Source organism: Chelonia mydas, chromosome 12, assembly GCF_015237465.2.
Source record: "Chelonia mydas isolate rCheMyd1 chromosome 12, rCheMyd1.pri.v2, whole genome shotgun sequence".
In the NCBI taxonomy this organism is placed as follows: Eukaryota; Metazoa; Chordata; order Testudines; family Cheloniidae; genus Chelonia; species Chelonia mydas.
Window position 1 is genome coordinate 32528856 of NC_051252.2, and position 25178 is coordinate 32554033.

The following is a 25178-nucleotide window of genomic DNA, read 5'->3' on the forward strand; positions in this document are numbered from 1 at the left end:
GGAATTTCTCTCAAGAGAAGCTGGAGAACTGTTGTGTATTCCCAACTTCACTGCATAAAGGACTGAAAACCAGGCCAGACGGTTTACTGCCTAAGGAAGCGAGAGTGAAAACTGATACACTTGTGGTTGAACTGTTTTTACAGGTAAGACACTTTTTAAACCTAGAATCTTTGTGGCTGATTTGGTTATAAACGCGCATTCAAATCTGGCCTATGAACAAACATTGCAGGAAGTGGCTACACTGCATAAGAATTGAGAGGGAATGTTGAACCGATTTCAGATTTGACTTCTCTTGTGTCAGTGTAACAGACTTACTGGCTTATTCTCTCAATTATCAGCCTCAGCCAGAATACACATTCACATCATCTGGCTTGGTTCAGATGCCAGTGTGAAAGGTGACCCAGAAATAACCATGACAGACGGACAGATTCAGACACTTCTGATGTTATGCCTGCTTCTGATAATTGTAAGCAATAATAAATCTTATTTTGTTTTCAAAGCCAACATACTTTCAATACATTTAAAATTAGAGCAGCAACAACACAGTAAGATTTCCCTTGAAGTGGAAAAAATCATTTAAAATACTGTCTTTACTGCTACCCAAAAAGAAACAAAAGGAATTAAAGTTGGATAGCAGGGTTGACAACTCTTGTGATATTTGGTGGTTTTCTTAAAACTTTCAAAGCTGGACTCAGGTTATTACTTGACAATCTCAGATCTCATTTTTTTTTTAAAAATATTTTTTCTAGCCCTCATGGTTGCTGTGAAAAACTTGAAAATGTGACCTCTAAATGCGCCAGTACCAGAACATAAAGAAAAAGAACCCAAATTTATTATTTTTTAAAATCTCATGATTTTTAAGCCAACTGTGTGCTTTTTGGGGGCCCGACATTTGAACTTTTGGGGTTGGTGATACTGGGATAGCTACAATTTACATTTCTATACATTCTGAACAGCACCAGTTGGGGACATTTCTGACCCTGCCTGCATATTGTCCTAATTGGGAGCAATATTGTTTTATATTTGGGGTATTTTCCCCATTTCTTTCATATGATGGGGTTTTTGTGGGTTTTTCAGTACTGCACACTGATAACTTTACCCAGATTGAATACTTCTTATATCCTTAGTGTAGTAAGTTTAAAATACACAAATCATGTAAACCAAGGAGGAAGTGCTACCTAGAGAGCAGAGCAATGGGACTTTTATCCCACGGGCTTAGGACGCCTTTTTCTTAAGGCACAGAAGGTACCTGAGAATGTTTGAGGCCTCTCGGATCAATCATGTGCTCTCTGACCAGTCATTCTGAATCTGATCCTCAGAGTAGGCTGATGTTTGGTGGTTTTAACTCTTTGGTCCTCTGGGTATAACTGTCAGCCTATTCGTCCATATCAAAATCCCTGCTTCCTTCCCAAAGAGCCACCTATCCCCTGCATTTTCTCCACCAGGTCCTGGCTTCCCTCCTGCATTGCTTACTCTGAGCTGTGATCTTGAGTAGCGATCTCTGCCCACCCAGGACATTAGATTCTGGGAACAGCCAGCTAGCCTGCGCACCTTGATTTGATCTTCAGCTGCTGATGGCTGGCTCGTCTTTCATTCCCCCAGCAATGGGAAGGAGAACCTGGTCTCATTGCTGGCCACACTGCCCTTTGTACACTGAAGTCTGGGAGTCCCCAGAGCGTGTTGAATTGATGGGTGGCGCATTCCCTAATCCCAGTGCATTTTGGGCTCCCTCTCAGGCCCGAGAGTTTCTAAAAGGCTGTGTGGCAGGAACAAGGGTGCAGATGGAGAGGGTCAGGTCCTGCTGCTGTCAGGTAAAGCGGTTGTAGATCTACTTGACCATCCTTGACAATTGACTTCCAGGCACAGGGCCTGCTGGTTGCCTCTGAAGATTGTGGGAAGGAACAGTGAGTAGGGAGAATAAGGGCAACCTATCTTCCCTGTTGTATCTCACATTATGTTGTGGGAGGGGAAAAGCCTGTTGTGGATATGATGCTCTGTCATGGTCATTGATTTCCTTCTTTTGGAAAGTGAGTGTCTTCTTCCTGCTCTGAACACCTCACTTAGACCAGTGAGGCACAAAGCTGGGGAGCTAAGCCACCAGGAATGGTGGTGAGTAAGAGGCAGAAAACGAGCCCCTCCCATTCACTCCTGCTAAGGAGAGGAGAATGGAGATGCCAGACTCACTGAAAGCCCACAGCGCCAGGAGTGCTAATCTGCTTCTAGCTCCTGTCAGCACTAAGAGCAGAAGACAGTGGGATGGATGCCCTCTGCCAACCAGCATGAATAACACAGGAAATATTTAACCAAACCGTGCCTAGAAGACTGGCCCTGTAGTTAAAGAACTGGATTGGGGTTTAGGAGTGCTGGGTGTGGTTTCTGGCTCCCACTATGACTTTGGGTACATCCTTTAAACACAGATCCTCTAACTCTCCCTGAGGTAGGCACCTAAATATCTTTGATAATCTGGGCCACAGTTGTCTCCCTGACTCAATACCCCACCTGAAAAATGGGAACAATACCACTTCCTTTGTCTGACTGGTCTATTTAGATTGTAAGCTCTTCTGGACAGGAAGTACCTCTTAAAACATGTATGTAGAGTGCCTAGCACACCTGGAGCCACGAGGCACAATGGTAAAACAAGCAAACTCATCTCCTTCTCTTCTGCAAGGGGTTTACTCATTTTAAACAGGGTGTAAAGAGGTTCTGCTCCTATGATGGATGGTGACACTCATCCAAGCATTTCAGACACATACTATTGTTCTTTTACTCACCGTACAGGTAACATGAACATCACGGAATATTTCGCCAGAATTTCTTATAATGGCTCCTACAAAAACCTGGATTTCGAGACCTTGACTGCAATATTCCAGCACCACATCAGGGCTGTTCCTTTTGAAAACCTCAGCATCCACTGCGGTGAAACCATCAAGTTAGACTTAGAACCAGTTTATGACAAAATAGTGAGGAAGAAACGCGGTGGCTGGTGCATGGAAAACAACCACCTTTTATCTTGGGTTCTGAAAACACTGGGATATGACACCACCATTATAGGAGCAAAAGTTTACAGCCCAGAAGAAAATGCATATAATGATCATATTAATCACCTTCTGCTAAAGGTGGTCCTGGATGGGAAAGCCTATATAGTGGACGGCGGCTTTGGAATGGTCTATCAAATGTGGCAGCCAATGGAACTGATTTCTGGGAAAGACCAGCCCCAGGTTCCCGGCATCTTTCGCTTCATGGAAGACAATGGGATCTGGTACTTTGAGAAAATCAAAAGGAAGCAATATAATCCCAACCAAAGCTTCTCTAATTCCAGTAATCTGGGAAAAAATGCATGTAGGAAAGTTTACCTGTTTACCCTTGAGCCACGAGAGATAGAAGATTTCAGGCCCCAGAGTGTGTATCTTCAGACATCTCCAGATTCCCTGTTTGTAACAAAGTCCATCTGTAGCCTCCAGACCACTGATGGCCTTTGGGCTTTAGTTGGGTGGAAACTCACCAAGGTAAAATACAATTACAAGGAGAACATGGATCTGATGGAATCCACAACACTTACAGATGAGGAGGTGGAAAAAACACTGAAAGACAAATTCAGAGTAATGCTAGATCATAAACTCATCCCAGTTAACAGCAGCAGATTGTCTATGTTTTAATTTATTGGCCAGAATATAATTACATACAGCAACAAAGAGAATCTCTTTCCCAGCATTCAATTATTGAAAAAAATGAAGGACTAGGCTGTCATTTTCTGCCTAGCATAGAACAAGGGGTGGCACGTAGCAGTGCTACCCCAGCAAAGAAATTGTGACTCTTGGAGCTACAATTTCTTCCCTGCTTCTCCCCTGGCTTCAGCTGGTAAATTACGTCTTCCAGGCTTATGCCAGTAGCAGAGTACTTTCCACTCTGTTGGGCTCCACTGCACTGGCTGGTGCATAGGGTGGGGTTGGGGTTGGGGGCTGGAGGCAAGTTTCTGCCCCTTCCCTGCTTCTTTAATCCCATGGAGCTGCCCTTTCCATATGCAGAATGGCAAAGTGAAGATTTTTCCAGGGACTGAGGTGAGGCTGACTGGCCTGTAGTTCCCTGGATCCTCCTTCTTCCCTTTTTCAAAGATGGGCACGACGTTAGCCTTTTTCCAGTCATCCAGAACCTCCCCTAATCGCCATGAATTTTCAAAGATAATGGCCAATGGCTCTGCAATCACATCCGCCAACTCCTTTAGCACCCTCGGATGCAGCTCATCCAGCTTTTCTAAATAGTCCTGAACCACTTCTTTCTCCACAGAGGGCTGGTCACCTCCTCCCCATGCTGTGCTGCCCAGTGCAGTAGTCTGGGAGCTGACCTTGTTCGTGAAGACAGAGGCAAAAAAAGCATTGAGTACATTAGCTTTTTCCACATCCTCTCTCACTAGGTTGCCTCCCCCATTCAGTAAGGATAAATACGTTAAAGATATGACGGTAACGAGGGTGAAATACATACTTAAGATAGCTAGAGTTGATGTCTCTTATATTATGATGTGTGATGGGACACCCATGTTGCCAGCTAGACCCTGCAAGAATTTCATTTGAAAATCTGGACACACTGTACTGAGCCCATTTCCATGGTATTTCACTATATGTTCTTGCTTTAGAATTTCATTTCCTCTTGTGGCAGGAAGAGGGAAGGCATGAGCTGTTATAAATAACCACCGCACGTGTGCAGCACAGCTGACTGGATTCACCATGTGAGAGTCTGGGGGCACTTGAATATCACAGCAGATGGTGCAGAGGGAAGTTATTCTGTCTACATGGAACACTTTGCATTTCTGTTTCTTAAACCACATTTAACTCATGTGAGTCCATTTTTTGTGACTGCTCAGCATTTTAATCATATCTTTCAAATGGCACCACTGATGGATGGCAAAATACCTATTAGCTGAGTGAGTCAATGCCCCTTGAAGGAAAGGATACAATTTCCTGATAGAGCCCCTATCTGATAGTAAACTGATACTAAGCTTGATTTTAATGCAAAAGCTTCTTTTTAATAATTCATCATCAACAACCAGAATATTAAATGACTTTTCACCTGAAAAGGAATCTGGGCTGTTGATCAATAAGAACAACAGAACACAGGTCACTTTCTGTGCCCCTCACATATGGAAGCAACCCCATTAACTCATGTATCAACTATGTGTATGACTAAGATTTTGTAAGACAACAGCCCCTGTTATTAACCAGTGCATACAATGGTTACACCCACGCACATCACACAACAAAATGAGCCTCAGAGATATTTTATTGTACAAGGCTGGTCTTCATAAAATATTTCTGAACATACAAATAATCATGACAAACAGAACAGTCTTTATGAATGCTTAGTTGTTTTTGGCAGGGGAATAACAGCCCTTTCCAAGTCTCAGTGATGAGTGTAGGACCAATTGGTAGATTGATTAAAAAGAAATGACCAAGTTCTTCCTGAAGGAGAATAAAAGTCATTAATATGCAATAATATGATGAGTAGAAATTATATGCATTGCAGCCCTGATATTCTATGATTCTATTCTATTATTACAAGCACCCCATAGCTAGGAAAGGGCTATTATCCCCATTTTACAGATGAGGAACTGAGGTGGGGAGAGAGAGAGAGACTAAAGCCTAGATTCTCAGTGGTAGTCAGGATTTCAATAGAAATTAGGAACCTAAAAACCTTTGAGGATCTGGGCCTAAGTGACCTGTCCAAGGTCACACAGAGGGGCTGTGGCACAGCAGGGATTTGAAGTCAGGTCTCTTCAGTCTCAGAATAGCATTCTAGTCAGTAGGCCATCCTTTCTCTATAAGCCACTGTCATAAATATAAAGGGAAGGGTAAACACCTTTAAAATCCCTCCTGGCCCGAGGAAAAACCCTTTCACCTATAAAGGGTTAAGAAGCTAAAGATAACCTCGCTGGCACCTGACCACAATGACCAATGAGGAGACAAGATACTTTCAAAGCTGGAGGGGGGGAGAAATAAAGGGTCGGCGTCTGTCTGTGTGATGCTTTTGCCGGGGACAGAACAGGAACAGAGTCTTAGAACCTAGTAAGTAATCTAGCTAGAGCTGCGTCAGATTCTGTTTGTTTAAATGGCTGAGAAAATAAGCTGTGCTGAATGGAATGGCTATTCCTGTTTTTGTGTCTTTTTGTAACTTAAGGTTTTGCCTAGAGGGATTCTCTGTGTTTTGAATCTGATTACCCTGTAATGTATTTACCATCCTGATTTTACAGAGGTGATTCTTTTTTACTTTTTCTTCTATTAAAATTCTTCTTTTAAGAAACTGAATGCTTTTTTCATTGTTCTTAAGATCCAAGGGTATGGGTCTGTGGTCACCTATGCAAATTGGTGAGGATTTTTATCAAGCCTTCCCCAGGAAAGGTGGTGTAAAGGTAAGGGAGGATTTTGGGGGGAAAGACGTTTCCAAACGGGCTCTTTCCTAATAATAATAATACCGGTTAGACGTTTGGTGGTGGCAGCGGAAGTCCAAGGGCAAAGGGTAAAATAGTTTGTACCTTGGGGAAGTCTTAACCTAAGCGGGTAAAAATAAGCTTAGCGGGTTTTCATGCAGGTCCCCACATCTGTACCCTAGTGTTCAGAGTGGGAAAGGAACCTTGACAGCCACATAGAGAATGGATACACTACACCTGGGCCTGAGGGCTACCTGAAAGGCTGCAGAGTGCTCCTCTCCTCCAGCCCATATGTACGTTATTGCGGGCATGTTGGAGCTGTGTTTTGAACAACACATAGGAAATTTTAGGGTTTCCAAAGAATGGGGGAAATACAGGCAACACAGACTCAGCGCCCCAAACTAGATGGAGCAGTTTGACAGACAGGCCTGATGCTCAGTCCAGAAGTGCTGGAGGAAACTACAAGGCCAAATATCCCAGCTTTACAAGCGACCAAAATAATGCATGCAGATAACATGTTACTCACAGAAATACTGACACCTGGTGACTACGTGCTGGCAGAGCCCACCTGGTCATCTCAGCTGGCCAAGGGGCACCTGGGAAGTTACATACACTTACGGTGAATTCACCCAGCTGTACTGGCACCACGGCATGCACCTAGCTTGCTGGAACCTCTGCACTTCCATGTGTATGAGGGGTGGGTGGGAAAGGCTGCTTAGGAGTAGGCATGGTACTCTGGAGTGGACAGAATGGGCCAGAACTCCAGGCCAGCTCTACACAAGCCAGTGCAGAGGGGAAATTTGTGATGAGCCAGTCCATCAGCTAATGTGGATCCCCACACCTGGGCTGGAATGACAGCCCAGAAGGGGCTGTTGTGCAGTTCCAGACCCTCCTCTTGTCACAGTACCTAGGTAGGCTGCTCCTTCTGAGACTCCCGCAAGTGCACCCCTTCCAGGTGACAGGCCCGTGCCTCCACTCCTCCTTGGGGTGGGAGTCTGCAGTGCAATCCAACCACTTTCTGACTGGCTCTCTGGGTTACACCTCCCTGGTATACCATGATACCGAGCAGCTCCCCGTGGGCTTGACCCTGCCAGAGTTCTCCTTTGGAGCTAGTGGTCAGTAATACTATGCAGTGACACAGAAGCCAGTTCTCTAAATCAAAGTATGATTTATTTGTCCAAACAGTACACAGAGCTGAGAGTAGATTTAAAAAATAACAGAGACCTACATGCATATTGTTTTACCTATGCTTGGCACTCCCTTCCAGCCCTGAGGTAGACATCACTAAGCCTTGGTGTCCCCTATTCTTTCTGGGTACCACGTTACAGCTAGCTGGCTGCAGATCCTGGCTCTCAGGACAGTCTGTCTGTCAGCCTCACTGCTGACTCTGTTTCCCTACCAGCTGAGCTGACCATATTCACCCTCCCTCCCTTTCTCCCAGGGCAGCTTTTTAACCCCTGAGGGTCTTTTGAACTCAGCCTTAGCTCTGGGAAGAGAAAAACATCTTAAGCTGGATGGGTCCAGCTTCTTTCCCCAACTGATGGCCAAGCCCTTGTTGTCTTAACTCCTTTAAGTGGGAACCTCAGAGACTGTCTTATCTTTGTCATTGTTTTACTGTTCCTGGGTTCTTTAACAACCCCCTTTTACAAGCTGTTTTGATTTAACTCTGTGCAATTGGTCAGGCAGCAGTATAAACCTGAACGAGAAAACCAAGTCAGACATAAGATTTCTATACGGTCATACAGATATTTCCAGTTTGTCATAACGCTGCAAAAACAGCTTTAGTAGAGGGAACCAAAAGGACTGGTCTCTTAGGGTATATCCACGTCCACAAGATGTGATGGCAGCTCAGGCAAATATGCCTAAGCTTAAATCCAACAGTGAAGCCATGGCATGCCATGCTTCCAGAACCCAAGCTAGCTCATGTCTACATGAGCTGTAATCACAGCCCATGACTGCCACGCAGACATACCCTTAGTTGACTCTTCCCTCAGTCACTCTCCCTGCAACCTGTGGCCTGTTACACAGCTAAACACTTCTCTGTCAACTGTTTTGGTGCTCACTGTTCTGGACTTATTGCTCAACATACTCAGAGAGGAGCTGATGAGATCACTGGGCCAAGCACGGGTCATTCAGCAAACCCACATTCTCACATGTCAACTGTTTGGTCTTTTCTTAATGGTATCTCAGCTGTTGGAATCTTAAAGGCAGAGCAGCCACATGGGCTCAGATAATCCAGAGTACGTTGTCTAAAGCATCCACAGCAGTAAGCCGCTGAGCCCAGGGCTCATGCTACAGTGCTGAAAATAGCTGTGTAGAGAGTGCGGCTTGGGCTGGAGCTCCGAAGCTGAAGTCCACCCCCATCCCTAGGCTTCAGAGCCTGAGCTTCAGCCCAAGGTGCAACATAAAAGCACAGTCTCTTACAGCCGTTAATGCTGTAGTGTGAGCCTGAGCCTGTCGAGTTGGACTTAGAGGCTCGCTGTCATGGTCTGCTGCTGGCTGTGTAGATGTACCCTCAGAGACTGGCTGGGAATAGAACCCCACCTTCACTGAATGAGGTGCCTCCAGGGATTGATATAGGGACACAAGAACTCCTCACCATACACTACCAGTTCAAAAGTTGCCCAGCCTGTCTGCAGATCAGTGACTTTAGTGGAATGAATTGGTAGCTCTCCATCTCAGTCTGGGCAGGTGTCATCCATGTAAACACCACCATCACAGTCATGGGGGCTTGTGGATACTGAGCAGGGGGGCCAAGGACTGGAAGTCCATCGAGCCTGAACTACTCTGATTGTCCCTGGAGGGCAGGTTTGTGGGGGCACTTTGGAACACTGCATAAGGAAAATTTACCCTGGGGATGCCTGTGCTGTGCTCGCTCTCAATTCAGCATGTAAAGCAGAAGGTTTAAACTTATTTAGGTTGTGAGCCTTTTGCTCTGTGTTTGTACCGCACCTAGCACAAGGGGGTCCTAGGCCATGACTAGGGGTCCTAGGACCTATGACGATACAAATAAACAAAATTATTATTATTAATAATAATGTATAACACAAAAGAAGGCACTACCCCTCTTTCCCTAAATGGCTCTGCCAGAGAGTGAAACACTCAGTTCTGCTATATGGTGAAAAGGGGTTTGCATCTTTAAGAGCAGGAGTTTCCAATGCAAATATTTTCAGGGAACTTTGGCGAGAGCCAGAAGGGAAAGCCTGACACTTGCTAGTTTACAGGGGATTGCTTAGGTGTCCTATTCTTAACTTGATCTGTTAGATACATTCAATGGCATACAGAAATGACTTTTTTTGTGGCTGCAGCATTCCAGTGCTTGCACCTATTTCTGCTATTCATAATGGGGAAGTTTTAAAAATAAACCAAGAAAATGTGTTGTAAGGCAGCAGCCATACTTTTCTAAGTAAAAGTAGCAAGTTTATGTGTTTTTAAGCTAAAATGTTTGAAACTTAAACTAAGCATGTCCAATGGAAGTGTATAAAAATCAGCTCCAATCTCAGATGCAATGCAACTGTACAAAAAACGAACAGTTTAGCTGCATGCAAGAGACTCATACTTTGCAAGTTTTTCATGAATGTTAGCAGTGATGAACTATTTCTTACCATTCATTCCAATTACGAGAAGATACAGATATCCCCAGCGGGGCGGCGAGTTGTATGGGCCCATGGTGCCTGGGCTCCAACAAATTCAGGGCCCAGAGGGCCCGGCTCCACCAATGTTCGGGGCCGGGTCTCTCTCTGCTGCTGGAGGGGAGAGGGCTGGGGGGAGTCCTCCTCTCTCTCTCCCCACCCCCAGCCCTGGGGCAGCCTGCTGCTGAATCCCAAACTCCTCATCCCCGGCCCAGCCCCACACCCCGCACCCCCTCCCGCACTCCAACCCCCTGTCCTAGCCCAGAGCCTGCACCCAAACTCTCCCAGAGCCTGCACCCCAAACCCCCTCCTGCACCCAAACTCCCTCCCAGAGCCCGCACCCCTCCCATACCCCAAACCCCCTCCTGCACCTCAAACCCCTGCCCCAGCCCAGAGCCCGCACCCAACACCCAAACTCCATCCCAGAGCCCACACCCCAAACTCCCTCCCAGAGCCTTAGGCGTGTGTGTGTGTGTGTGTGTGTGTGTGTGTGTGTGTGTGTGAGAGAGAGAGAGAGAGGTGGGGGGGGACTTGGACCTGTTCAGGGCACCACCAAAAATTATACAAACCTGCTGTCCCTGATCCCCAGGGAAGTTTGCAGATAGACAGAATTAATGTGTGAATCTTGCTAGCTGATCCCATGAATGCTGAATGAAATCCTGCTGCTGTGGGAATAAAAATAAATGAGTGAGATCAGATTCAGGGCCTATATTTTTTGCAGTCCAGGTTTGGAATACAGACTGGTTACACACACACACTATCTAGTATACCAGGGCTTGCTCTCATTTCAGTATGATCACTAGTGAGGTGAGAGCAGTTGCACAGAGCAATCCAGCCTGTCACAAGAAGGGACACTTGCTCTAGGAAATTTAAAATGCAAGACACATGGCTTACATGATTTCTGCCTGTCTACACTCATGAAGTCAGTGACTTTATATCAGAGACACAAACATGCACCGGCCCTAATTGAGACCACACCCATTATGGTAGGCACTGTACATATACCCAGTGAGGGACCGTCCCAACCTTAGAGAATTTACAATCTAGATAGAGGCAAAGAAATGGTGGAATGGGAAATGGAGGCACAGAGTGGTGATATGATTTGCCCAAGGTCACACACATGGTCAGTGGCAGAGCCAGAAATTGTGTGGCAGAGGCAGAGTTGTGAGCACTGTATGTGTAATGTGTGCATTCTGGTTTTGGTGATTGCTAATAAATAGAGGATAAAGATATTACTGTGTAAGGTTCTTTCACTGGTAAAAGGTCCTGCACACCTGCAGAAGTAGTATACACCCGGAGCCCTATGTATTGGGAAAGGGTGTGGGTACTTAAATTGACCAGGTTAGTTATACCCTGAGCCCTACGAATTGGGTAAGGGTAGGTGCTTTTTGCCTGGAGCCCTGCGGACTGGGAAAAGGTGGGGTGCCCTAATCTGTGCAGGTAACAACTCCCTCCCTATCAGAGAAGGTATATACAATGCCACACCACCACATACACAGTCACATTTTAATACAATGTACCCCACAGCTGTTAATGCTAATTCAGTAAAATTTAACTTCACTCAGTAAAATTTATCTTAATTCCATAAGGCTTTGTACAGGATATTGTGAGTTTGTCACAGTTGATATTATCTAATTCTACACAACTATGCTAGATAGAGCTTTTACAATCTCAAGGTAAAACCCTCCATAAAGTTAACATTAAAAATATGTTAAACTGACTGCCAACTTGAGCAAATAAATTCACAATAAACTTAACTATACCATTAACTAATTTTAATATAGCAGTATCATGTCTTTTCTTAATCATCTTCCCCTTTTCAAACCAAATCCTCCTAGTCCTTTTAATCTCTTAATACGGAAATTGCCATATATTTCTATTATTTTTTGTTCCTCTGGATCTTGTTTTATTTCTTGTATTCCTTTTTTTTTTAAAGTAGGTGACCAAACCCTAGTGCAGAATTAAAAGTGAGGCTGTATCACAAAAGTCCTCTAATATTTTCAGTATAATTCTCTATCTCCTCCTTAATACATTTTTACAAATAATTCACGTCCTTGAACAGACTGTAATTGATAGCTGAGCAGATGTCTTTCTTCAGCAGTCCACAATAACACCCAGGAGAGGTTATGACTTAGTCAGAACACACCAGGGAGTAGGAGGTGATTCAGTGACACTGAAAACTAGTTGTAAGTTCTGAATTCCATTTCCTTATCAGAAACGGTGGGCAATTTACATCGGGTCACATTTTCAAAAATGCCCTGTAATTTCAGGTGCCCAACTTTTAATGCCAAGGGTGTGACTTTCTAAGTCTTTGAGTACCTACAACTCCAAAGAAGGCAACAGGAGCTCCTGAAAAATCAGGCCCACGGTATCTAAAACGGAGGCAATCAAAATTAGATTCCACCTTTGAAAATATGACTCTTCACCTCTTTATGCCTAATTTTCATTCAGCTATAAAATGGGCAGACATGGACATTTCTTGCAATATCCTTGAAATACTTTATTGTATTAAGTTTATGTAGTATTGTGGGCTTGGCTGGGATTGTATGGGCTGGATGAATGCACTATAAGGTGGGTAGAAAGCTGGCTAGATTGTCGGGCTCAATGGGTAGTGATCAATGGCTCCATGTCTAGTTGGCAGCCGGTGTCAAGTGGAGTGCCCCAGGGGTCGGTCCTGGGGCCGGTTTTGTTCAATATCTTCATAAATGATCTGGAGGATGGTGTGGATTGCACTCTCAGCAAATTTGCGGATGATACTAAACTGGGAGGAGTGGTAGATACGCTGGAGGGGAGGGATAGGATACAGAAGGACCTAGACAAATTGGAGGATTGGGCCAAAAGAAATCTGATGAGGTTCAATAAGGATAAGTGCAGGGTCCTGCACTTAGGATGGAAGAATCCAATGCACCGCTACAGACTAGGGACCGAATGGCTAGGCAGCAGTTCTGCGGAAAAGGACCTAGGGGTGACAGTGGACGAGAAGCTGGATATGAGTCAGCAGTGTGCCCTTGTTGCCAAGAAGGCCAATGGCATTTTGGGATGTATAAGTAGGGGCATAGCGAGCAGATCGAGGGACGTGATCGTTCCCCTCTATTCGACACTGGTGAGGCCTCATCTGGAGTACTGTGTCCAGTTTTGGGCCCCACACTACAAGAAGGACGTGGATAAATTGGAGAGAGTCCAGCGAAGGGCAACAAAAATGATTAAGGGTCTAGAGCACATGACTTATGAGGAGAGGCTGAGGGAGCTGGGATTGTTTAGTCTGCAGAAGAGAAGAATGAGGGGGGATTTGATAGCTGCTTTCAACTACCTGAAAGGGGGTTCCAAAGAGGATGGCTCTAGACTGTTCTCAATGGTAGCAGATGACAGAACGAGGAGTAATGGTCTCAAGTTGCAATGGGGGAGGTTTAGATTGGATATTAGGAAAAACTTTTTCACTAAGAAGGTGGTGAAACACTGGAATGCGTTACCTAGGGAGGTGGTAGAATCTCCTTCCTTAGAGGTTTTTAAGGTCAGGCTTGACAAAGCCCTGGCTGGGATGATTTAACTGGGAATTGGTCCTGCTTCGAGCAGGGGGTTGGACTAGATGACCTTCTGGGGTCCCTTCCAACCCTGATATTCTATGATTCTATGTATAACCTCTCTAGGGGGGAGATGTAACAGATATTGCAACCCCATGTAGTATCTTTGGGGTTGCAAGATCTTGCAAGAACCAGAGTCTATCCCTGGCTCTGCTGCACACTTGGGCAGGTCTCAGTGTTCTAGGCAGATTTGGGACCTTTGACAAACAGCATGGTCTGGAAGTTTGGAGCCAGGTTTTCCCGAGTTCTAATTCCTGCTTTGCCAACGAGGCACTGTGTAGCCGTTGCCAAATCACTGAGGGCTTGATCGTGGCAAGGTGCTGCTGATGGCCCTGATCCAGCACAGCACTCCAAGCACTCGACGTCAATGGGACTGTTCATGAGCTTAATGCTAAGCACATACTTAAGTGTTTTGCTGGATCAGGGCCAACATACCCTGCATTTTGCAGGATGAAGCACTTGATCTTTTTGCCTCACTTTCTCCTTCTGTAAAATGGGGATCATACCTGCTCCACAGAGGTAGAATTAATTAATGTCTGTACAACACTTTGGGCATGGAAAGTGCCACGTATTACTATTGAAATAAACGACTTATTTTTTCTAATATATACATAAAATTGTGTTTAAGATGTATTTGTCATGGTATTCATTGTTTATCTATAAAACATCAAGTCAGTGCAATGAAAGTTTTAAAAACATCAAAAAAAAAAAAAAAGGGAACTTGCTGGTGAAGAATGGTTCTATGTACTTGGTCCTTTGAAAACTGAACCTGCAACATCTGAACAACATATTCAATTTCCTAAGAGGAAGGAAAAGACTGGCTTTCCGAATGCCAATGGTTATTGTATGCTGTTCAAGAGAAAATACATCATCCAGCAACAGAGGAATGTGTATGGAATTTTTCTTTTTTTTCGGGGGTGGGGTGGGGGAAGGGGGAGACTGAAAATCTAGTTCATTCTGATGTTAACCAGTGGAAAAAATAACAAATCTCTTAAAAGGAAGATACAAAGTTTAATCAGCTCATGGATCAATGAAGTCCAAATATGTGCACTCATTTCAGATGGACTCTGCCTTCTCTTGGATTTTAAGATCTAGTACTGAACAGCCCTGAGGCAGATGTGCATTAGTTAGAAAAAAAAGCTCGTAGAGGGGAAGTCTTGCAATCTGTGTCTGTTCCTGATTTACCGATCCAAAAACAAACAAACAAACACCCCCCTCCCCCCCTGCAAACGGGTGCAAAACCGGATACAACTGTTGGTGGGTCATTTTCAAAGGTAAGCTCCTTTTAAAAACCAGATTCTTTGTGTACTGTTAAGGTCCTGGAGAAACATGCAATCTCAACTGTCCATAGGACCAAGGTTTGTGAAAAATGGTGCATGAAAAATGCTGTAGAAATGGAAACAAAACACAGCCATCTTGGTTTAATGCCATCTCTCAAAAGTGGCAAAACAATACTAGAAATATGTATTGGCTTTTTCTCTCTTATTTTTAGCACCACACCTATTCATCTAAACTCGGATATTCCAGATTCTACAGCCTGTTCCCAAAAATGATTAATTCTTTTGTTATTTTTTTAATTTTGCACATGCAGTAGATTCTTAATAAAGGAAGCAAAGACAAACAAACTAGCCAATAATAGAGTTCATATTAAAAGAGGTAAGATAATTCACAACAATCTTTTAAAAATAACTTTAAAAAAAATGAAGTTATTAGACTGTGCTTTCCTTACTGCAAAATGGTCCATTTTCTGGGAACAATAGGTTAATAGTAGTTAGATGCATGATGGATCATTTGCAAATGGATTCACTGCGATAGCGTGTACAGTCATGGTAACTGGATGTGCAAATATAGTGCATCAGTGCCCATACATTTTTACATGTGCATCTGCATTCCTAGACTTCTGACAGTCAGGCCTCAAAATTTCTTTTGTTGATTATTTTCTCTGTATAATGGTGGTCAATACATCTGTGAAATCGTCTTTCAAATATTCTGGTTTTCAACCAAAACTTTCTAATAGTTCCACAACTCAAAATAACTGTAGTTTGCACCTCCTAAGAGTTTATGCAGTTCAATTACATTATGGAGCTGCAGAGAGGTCTTACATTACTCAGAGGGCCTAGGGTTTGCATTGGTGTGACCTGTTTTCACTATTTAATGACCAGAAATTGATTGAGTAGGATAGTTATTTCTCCACTGGACAGTCAAAGCTGCCCCTACTGCAGAAAGCAGAACATATGTTATAAACCATTCCAACCTGCAATTACACTCCAGTAGGTTTGGAGAATTTTCACAGCAGCTGCTCTCACGATCCTCTTCTTGGCCATATTCTGGTGTTACTTAAACCTACCCAAACACTAAAATTCCTTTCAGCCAGAGTTGATTCAGGTGATGAGGTTCAACAAGGACAAGTGCAGAGTCCTGCACTTAGGACGGAAGAATCCAATGCACCGCTACAGACTAGGGACTGAATGGCTAGGCAGCAGTTCTGCAGAGAAGGACAGAGGGGTGACAGTGGATGAGAAGCTGGATATGAGTCAACAGTGTGCCTTTGTTGCCAAGAATGCCAATGGCATTTTGGGCTGTATAAGTAGGGGCATTGCCAGCAGATCGAGGGACGTGATCATTCCCTTCTATTCGACATTGGTGAGGCTTCATCTGGAGTACTGTGTCCAGTTTTGGGCCCCACACTACAAGAAGGATGTGGAGAAATTGGAGAGTCCAGCGAAGGGCAACAAAAATGATTAGGGGTCTGGAACACATGACTTATGAGAAGAGGCTGAGGGAACTGGGATTGTTTAGTCTACGGAAGAGAAGAACGAGGGGGGATTTGATAGCTGCTTTTAACTACCTGAAAGGTGGATCCAAAAAGGATGGATCTAGACTATTCTCAGTGATAGCAGATGAAGGACAAGGAGTAATGGTCTCAAGTTGCAGTGGGGGAGATTTAGGTTGGATATTAGGAAAAACTTTTTCACTAGGAGGGTGGTGAAACACTGGAATGCGTTACCTAAGGAGGTGGTGGAAGCCCCTTCCTTAGAAGTTTTTAAGGTCAGGCTTGACAAAGCCCTGGCTGGGATGATTTAGTTGGGATTGGTCCTGCTCTGGGCAGGGGGTTGGACTAGATGGCCTCCGGAGGTCCCTTCCAACTCTGTTATTCTATGATTCTATGATTGCATCATAGAATCATAGACTTTAAGGTCAGAAGGGACCATTATGATCATCTAGTCTAACCTACTGCACAACACAGGCCACAGAATCTCACTCACCCACTCCTGTAACAAACCTCTAACCTATGTCTTCTAACCTATTTGAAGTCCTCAAATTGTGGTTTAAAGACTTCAAGGTGCAGAGAATCCTCCAGCAAGTGACCCGTGCCTCACACTGCAGAGGAAGGCGAAAAATCCCCAGGGCCTCTCCCAATCTGCCCTGAAGGAAAATTCCTTCGTGACCCCAAATATGGCAATCAGCTAAACCCTGACCATGTGGGCAAGACTCACCATCCAGAAACCCAGGAAAGAATTCTCTGTAGTAACTCAGATCCCACCCCATCTAACATCCCATCACAGGCCATTGGGCATATCTACCGCTAATAGCTAAAGATCAATTAATTGCCAAAATTAGGCTATCCCATCATATCATCCCTTCCATAAACTTATCAAGCTTAGTCTTGAAGCCAGATATGTCTCTTGCACCCACTGCTTCCCTTGGAAGGCTGTTCCAGAACTTCACTCCTCTGATGGTTAGAAACCTTCATCTAATTTCAAGTCTAAACTTCCTGATGGCCAGTTTATATCCATTTGTTCTTGGGTCCACATTGGTACTGAGCTTAAATAATTCTTCTCCCTCCATGGTATTTATCCCTCTGATATATTTATAGAGAACAATCATATCTCTCCTCAGCCTTCTTTTGGTTAGGCTAAACAAGCCAAGCTCTTTGAGTCTCTGTTCATAAGACAGGTTTTCCATTCCTTGGATCATCCTAGTAGCCCTTCTCTGTACCTGTTCCAGTTTGAATTCATCCTTCTTAAACATGGGAGACCAGAACTGCACAAAGTATTCCAGATGAGGTCTCACCAGTGCCTTGTATAATGGTACTAACACCTCCTTATTTCTACTGGAAATACCTTGCCTGATGCATCCCAAGACTGCATTAGCTTTTTTTATGGCCATATCACATTGGCGGCTCACAGTCATCCTGTGATCAACCAATACTCTGAGGTCCTTCTCCTCCTCTATTACTTCCAAGTGATGCGTCCCCAGTTTATAACAAAAATTATTGTTATTAATCCCTAAATGCATGACCTTGCACTTTTCACTAATTGCTAATGCTGGGACTCTCTACTAACTTTGGACAGCATGTGTTGCCTACACCACGCATAGCATGAATCTTTCACTGAAAACCATTTTATGATTCATCCTGAGAAATTTCATCTGGCAGTAAACACTCAGCAGCTCCTTGATGAGTTTATCTCAATGCAGTAGATTGATTCCCTGAGTTGACAGAATGGTACTAACAGTCTAAAAATCAGCTTACCATAGAGCTTCCATTGTGTACACAGAAATATTTCAAGGTAGGTTTACAAGTTGTCAAGAAAATAAACATTTGAAGCGACATGGAGCGCTCAAAATGGTTTGTGTTCTGAGCAAGGGGACAGGCTGTAAGAAAACCTTCAAAGTATTTTGTGCACAGGACCCACTTTCAAACGGAGCAACTTACAGACACTTGCTGTGTCTCCCACTTGGAATGTAGCAAGTCATTGAGAAGGGTCAGAACATTTCAATGCATGACGTCTCAGCTGCACAGCAAGGCAGGAAAACAAGCTGAATAATTCCTATGCAGAAATGCTGACAGTGAGCAGTTATTTGGGCTGTTCAAACTTGCCTGCTTGGTATAGGCTGAATCTTGCTCCTTCTTCATGTTCACAAAAGACTCAAGACGACATAATGGAACTGGTCCAGTTCTTTTGTATGCCAGCTGGGGGTGCATAATAGGGTTGAGAAAGCCTGGTTCAAAGGGCCAGATATGGACCAGATCTCGCCAGCTGAGGATTTTTCTGGTGTAAGGGAATCCTTGGGTGCTGTCAAACCAGGTAACGGGTTCCTATACCACCTCTTGCTGCTGTCATCACAGAGGTTGTGTGGTGAGCATTTCCAGTTTGGGGAAAGAACATGGCTACATTGTGCTGTGCTCCAGCAATTCCTGGCCAGTGGCATATTTCACAGCAGCCCAGTATCAAACAGCCCACTACCCCCTTCATCTGCACCTAGGTGACGGAGAGCACGGCTGAGAACAGAGGCTATGGTTTTAGTCTTTCTGGGAGTTTACCTGCCTCTTCTGAGAATCTTTATTCCAACACCAAAGCGTCACGACTGTATCAAACTAGACAGGATTAGGGTTTAGTGATTTGTGATTCTCAAAAAAAATAAAAAAATAAAAAAAAAATCAGACGTTTAGTTAATCATCAGATGGTCTGAATTTATAACAAGACTTGACACTTCTATAGCACCTGTAATCCAATAACCTCCAAGTGCTTTACCAATGTGCAGGGAATATTATTTTCCTCGTTTTACAGATGAGGAAACTGAGGCATACAGAAAATGAGTGGCTTACTTATGATCTCAGACACACACTCAAGAACAGAACCCAGGACTCCTGACTCCCAAGTGCCTGCTCTGACCACTAGATAACACTGCTTCCTTCATCATTTCTTCAGATGAGAATATGGACATGAGAGCTGTCTTCTTCAAAAACCTGTTAACGTTTCCTAATTTTGTCCTATTTGACTGAGTCCTGGTATCACACTAACCTAATGTAGATACCAAAAATCTCCCTTACATACATATGGGCACGAGGGGGGCATTGCTCTATTGTGTCCATCCTTGTCAAGAGATGGTCCTGGACCAAAAACCGAGATACCAACATCTATGCCCTATTGTTACTCCTGCATTTCTCTACTACAAGAATTGGGTTTTTTTCCAATACGACTCAGTATTCAATACTACTTCAGTAGGGGCTCAGTAGATCATAGCATTTGTGCTAGCCGGAACCAACAAGAAATCCCTTCACACTGTCATAAATAATTAACTTTTTTGTTAATGTTACTTCCTTTACAGGCAATATGTATATCAAAGAATATTTAGCAAGAATTGGATACAAAGGCTCCCATGAAAAACATGATTTGGAAACCTTACCTGCAATCTTCCAATACCACATCCGAGCTGCTCCGTTTGAAAATCTCAGCATCCATTGCGGTGAAACCATTATCTTGGATTTAGACCAGGTTTACAACAAAATTGTGAGGAAGAAGCATGGAGGACGGTGCATGGAACACAACGAACTTTTATGCTGGGTGCTGAAAACACTGGGATATGACACGACTCTTTTAGGAGCATATATATATATATATATATATATATATACACACACACACACACACACCCCACACCAAAACACATATGCTTCCCACATGACCCACCTTCTGCCAAAGGTGGATATTGATGACAGAGCCTATATCCTGGATGGAGGCTTTGGTGTGTCCTATCAAATGTGGCAACCAATAGAACTTATTTCTGGGAAAGACCAGCCTCAGACTCCTGGCATCTTTTGCTTCACAGAAAACAATGGGACCTGGTACTCTGAGAAAATAAGAAAGAAACAATGTGTTCTCAACCAAAGCTTCTCTAATTCTGATCTTCTGGAAAGAAGTGAGTGCAGGAAAATTTACTTGTTCAGTCTTGAGCCATGAATAATCAAAGATTTCCAGTTCCAACGTACATATCTTCAGACATCTCCAGATTCCCTGTTTACAAAGAAGTCAATCTGTAGCCTGCAGACCACTGATGAGTTTCAAGATTTAATTGGATGAACAATCATTAAGACAACTTACAACTACAAGGACAACACAGATCTGGTAGAATTCATGACTCTTAAAGACAAAGAGGTGGAGGAGACACTGAAAGATAAATTCAGAGTAACGTTAGAGAGAAAATTTGTCCCAATTAACCTCAAAGGATTGTACGTGATTTAGTGTAGTATATAAAACATACAATAATTCTATGCAATTGCAGCATCTTTCACAATCTAGTATGACATTCAATAAATGACCTAAAATACATTAATACCAGGTTAAAATGAGAACTTAAGTTCAGAAAAACAGGCACTTCAGAGTCCCATGTTGATTAGTTACCACTGAGAGAATAAATGGAGCCCACACACACTTTTGTGGGCACAAATTCTAGAGACTGGTTTGAGGCTGGATGAAGATTTGGGAGGACATGTGGTCCAAGGAGGAAAAGTTTTCTAGTGGCTTAAGAACACAACTGGGAGAGGAGTACTGGGGTTTCTGTGCTACTGACATATATATGCTCTGTGACCATTAGGGAAATTACATTGGCTGAAATTTCCAAACTTGGCTGCTTAAATTTAGACACCTGAAGATCAGACCAGTTATTTAGGTCTGAAATGTGGATTTAGAAGTACCAAGAACTCAACTCCATTTCCCCATTTGTAAAATGGGGATAATATACTTCCCCACCTCCAGGATGTGTTAGGAGGAATAATTCATTCATGTTTGTAGGGCACTTTAAGGTCCTGAGACCAAAGGTGCTACAAGTGCAAAGTATTATCCAATTGGTCTCTCTGTGATTGAATGTAATGTAATGTAAGGAACCACCCGTTAATTATTTTTAGTATGTCCATATTTTTCTTAGGATTCTTTTGTAGAGATACTAATTCACATCCTGTATAAAGGATGAATTGTAATATGGTGCCCAAACTTGCTTCTCTATTGTGCCTACTTCCATTCAACATGGCCACAAATTGAAATTCTTTAATGACATATACAACTGGGAATGTTATCAAGGGGATGAGCATAAAAAGCATCCAACTGAATCAAGTCTATTTAAAGAAACTCCTTGTCTAACTAATGAGTCCCCTCTTCTAATATCTGTGGTTTTGCAATTCCAGTTTCCTATTTTAAAAATGTTTCTCTCTGTCTTGTTGCTATGTGAATGACCCACAAAAACAGAGAAACTGACTGTGCAGGTGAAACAGCGTCAAAACAAAGTTAAGAGAGTAGACCACTGAGAAAAATAATTCTCTCTCCAGTTGTTTTTCCTGATGATAATCTTACATACTGCTTTTAACAATAGCAGGTTAAAGAAGATAATCAAGATCTTTTCTTTTCAGCGGATAGCCTCCTTGTTCAAACATGATTTATGCAAAACTCTCATGAAATACAAAAATACATTAAAAATAAATAAATGAAAAACAACAGTCTTTGTAAGTATCAATTGTAATTAAGTTTTTATACCCTAAATATCAGATAAGTACCAAGTGTTTCAAATAAAACTCAGCCCTTTCTCTTTAGCTGGGAGGAATTTTCATCTGGTGCTCACAGTCCATAGCACAGAAACCCCTCTTTTCTACGTAGCAGACCACTGCTTCCTTTATGCTGATAATAGCTCCTTCTCTCTCCTTCTCCGGTTGGCTTCAATGTAGCCTTTGACATCCTGGTTATTCCATCCTCCTGTGTCCCTCCAGAGGTGCCTCTAATTCTGCTGCCTAACTGCTCCTGCTGTCTACTAAAGGCCTATTCCCTGTAGAGCTCCACATGGGTCAGTCCACAACTCTTCCATCCTCTGCACGGTCATTTATAACAACTCTCCCACAGAGATTTTTCCCCAGACCTGACAATTATTACTAGGTCCTGGCTTTACAGTGTCAGGGCAAATGGAGCTCTGCTGATTTACACCTGCTAAAGATCAGTTTTTCAGCGTGGCAAATTCTCTGAGTTGATAAATACAGTAGTTATTTAGCTGTGAATACTGTACCCCAAAACTCTCCAAAGACACATAACTAGGCCTAAGATAAGAATGGTATTAAATATAAAGAAACTATAAGAGTCACCAAACCAGTCTCATACCATTAGGGAGGCCTTGTGATAGGTGCCTTCCCACAGGAAAAGGAAAGGAATACTAATTCCTAAAAGGATCCGGCAGGCTGTCATAGGAGAGATTTATACTCCTGTTATGCTGATAAACATGGGATCTTACATCTACAGGGAGCTGTAGCTCAAGAAAGCTTACGCTCAAATAAATTTGTTAGTCTCTAAGGTGCCACAAGTACTCCTTTTCTTTTTGCGAATACAGACTAACACAGCTGCTACTCTGAAACCTGTCAACATACATCTAATGGGCAATTCAGCCGACACCTTTCCCCTGCAATACATGTTAAAGTTAAAGTGGACCATCTCTCTTTCAGGCTAGTTTAATGAGACTCCAAACTATTGTGCAGCATTTTAGCTGCAGCCTATTGTCACATCATGTGGCACCAACACTGCTAAAACCACATTCCAACACGTGCAAAATGTATCTGGAATCAGGCAAGCATGGTATCTTGATTTACAGGAAGACAAGGAAACTTTGCTTTCAGGCTGAGATCTGAATAATTGTAAAATTAATGGGAGCTGGGTGTTCAAATCCAATAGATGGCTCTGAATAATCTCAGCCTAACTAACCATTACATATATCCAAAGCCCAAAGGAAAATACCATCCATTAACAAATTGTATACGGAGTGTCTTTCAGAAACAATTACAAGTAATAGGAGAAAACCAGTTCAAACTTCATTTCACCATTGGAAAAAGCAATTAAAAAACAACAAGGAACAAAGTTTAATCAGCTCATGGATCAGTGGAGGTAAGATACAGGATGAGCACTCACTTCAGCTAGACTCTGCCCCTATGGCTTTCAAAGTCCAGCATCAATTAGATCAAAAGAGACAAGATAGGGGGAAGTGAAGGGAAGGGAAGTTGTGTAATCCTCATCTATTTCAAACGTTGGCAACTACAGCAATGGTAAAAATTTCAACCCAACTGGCACCAAAGAGAGGAAAGAGAGAACTAGCTCAATTGTTGCATTATTATTTCAGACAAATCATTGAAGTTAATCATCTTTGAGAGTTATTTTCTCTTGCAAGTTTCATTTCATCTAACTGTGTAGGCAACGGCTAGCAAATATAAAAGGAAACCACCAAGTTTTAAAGCCTCTTCGGGGGGCGGGGAGAGGGGAGGAAGCGGGGCGTGGGGGTGTATAAAAACACTGCCCTATTTTCTATTATTCTATTGGATCCCGATATGTACAATTTAATTATTCACAGCATGCTAGATAAGCTGTTAATCCATTCTCAACAATGCTGGATGCATTGACTCACGAGTGCATCCAAACAGAGGGTGAATAAAAAATAAGCTAGCTACCTGCCTCAGTTTCCTTGTTACCACCACCAAGCAGGAGAAGAAACCGAATACTTGCTAACTCATTTTGTAGTTTTCCTGAATTTCTTCTCTGGCTCCTCTCAGCCAGCGTACCTCATATGACACTTCAGGAAGAGCAATGATGGCTAAGGACATGTGCTTTCCTCGCACAATGCAATATTAGATAGTGAATCTGGACCTAAAAGGTCACTCTCAAAGAGGACAGGACAAATAGTTCTAGATGTCTGAAGACAAAAGTTTAAACTATTCTTACTGGTATGAACTCTCAATGAGCACATGAATGCCAGCTGCTGTAAAGACTGCAACCATCACCTTTTTCCTTGGTCTCATTCTTGGTCAGAGTTGTGCCAAATTCACACATTATTCATTTCACACCATTTGCACAAACAATTCTGCTGTTCTATGCACCTCCCTCCTCCAAACTTCGCTTTATTCGCAAGCTTGAGAAAATGGCTACTTCCAAACCAAAAATGCTCATTCTAAAATCCAAATTACATCTTCAATCAGAAAGGGGTCCTTTTTGATTGAGAAACAGGTCCATTTATGCTTTAAAAACTGCAGCTTAACAAAAGTGTCCACAACAATGGGTCTATTTTTGAGTTTGTAACAAAGGCAAGAATGCTTGATTAAATGTAGATTTGCATCATGAACATTTCACATCTACACTTAAGCCTCCATAGTGGTCTAGTTATAGTAATGAACTATGTATAGCAAAATTTTGTAACACACCTAGATGACTTAGAAGCCTAGGATCAGATTTTTAAAGATATCTAGGTACTTAAAGATGCAGATAGGCATCAGAGAAATACTTACTGGGATTTTCACAAGCATCTAGGCACTTCTGCAACTCCTAGTAGGCACTTATATTTTACTGATTCTACAATACCGTTGATGCTCCAAGATAGCTGCGTGAATAAGGAGGTTGCCCTAACCTCAGCAGCTGTTTTTAAAGTTGCATTTGAATAGTTCATTTAGTCATCATCAAAAGCGGTTCAATCAAACTTCTGGCCAGTAGGGCACCAACCTTTAAAGATTACACACTGCTTATAATTGTTGCGGGGTTATGCACATTTTCTTATAACCCTGCAATAATAGAATGTAAGTTTTCTGTGAAGCTGTTGAAATTCAAGTCACTTCACCTTCAAAACCTTCCACACAAACACACACAATGCAGAGTACACTCCAGGACTCAGAGATATTTCACTACAGAGCTGGTTTTGTTTTTCTCCCAATCACATGCAGCTATTCTGCCTTGGAATGAAGGACACAGAAGG

The 25178-nt window shown here is 42.9% G+C and overlaps 1 protein-coding gene, 1 long non-coding RNA gene and 1 pseudogene across 2 annotated transcripts; 2 read left to right on the forward strand and 1 right to left on the reverse strand.

Moving 5' to 3' along the window:
- On the forward strand, window positions 1-6296 carry LOC102931077 (arylamine N-acetyltransferase, pineal gland isozyme NAT-3). Its single transcript, XM_007059269.4, has 2 exons — window positions 1-143; window positions 2779-6296. Exon 2 carries the CDS (start codon window positions 2784-2786, stop codon window positions 3654-3656), a length of 873 nt encoding a protein of 290 aa, XP_007059331.2. The 5' UTR covers window positions 1-143; window positions 2779-2783; the 3' UTR covers window positions 3657-6296.
- On the forward strand, window positions 16-23883 carry LOC102941860 (annotated as a pseudogene).
- LOC119563682 lies at window positions 5384-12689 on the reverse strand. Its single transcript, XR_005222202.2, has 2 exons — window positions 10620-12689; window positions 5384-5453 (listed from the first exon to the last, which is right to left on the reverse strand). It is a non-coding gene; the product is annotated as an uncharacterized LOC119563682 (long non-coding RNA).
- Window positions 23884-25178: the final 1295 nt, after the last annotated feature.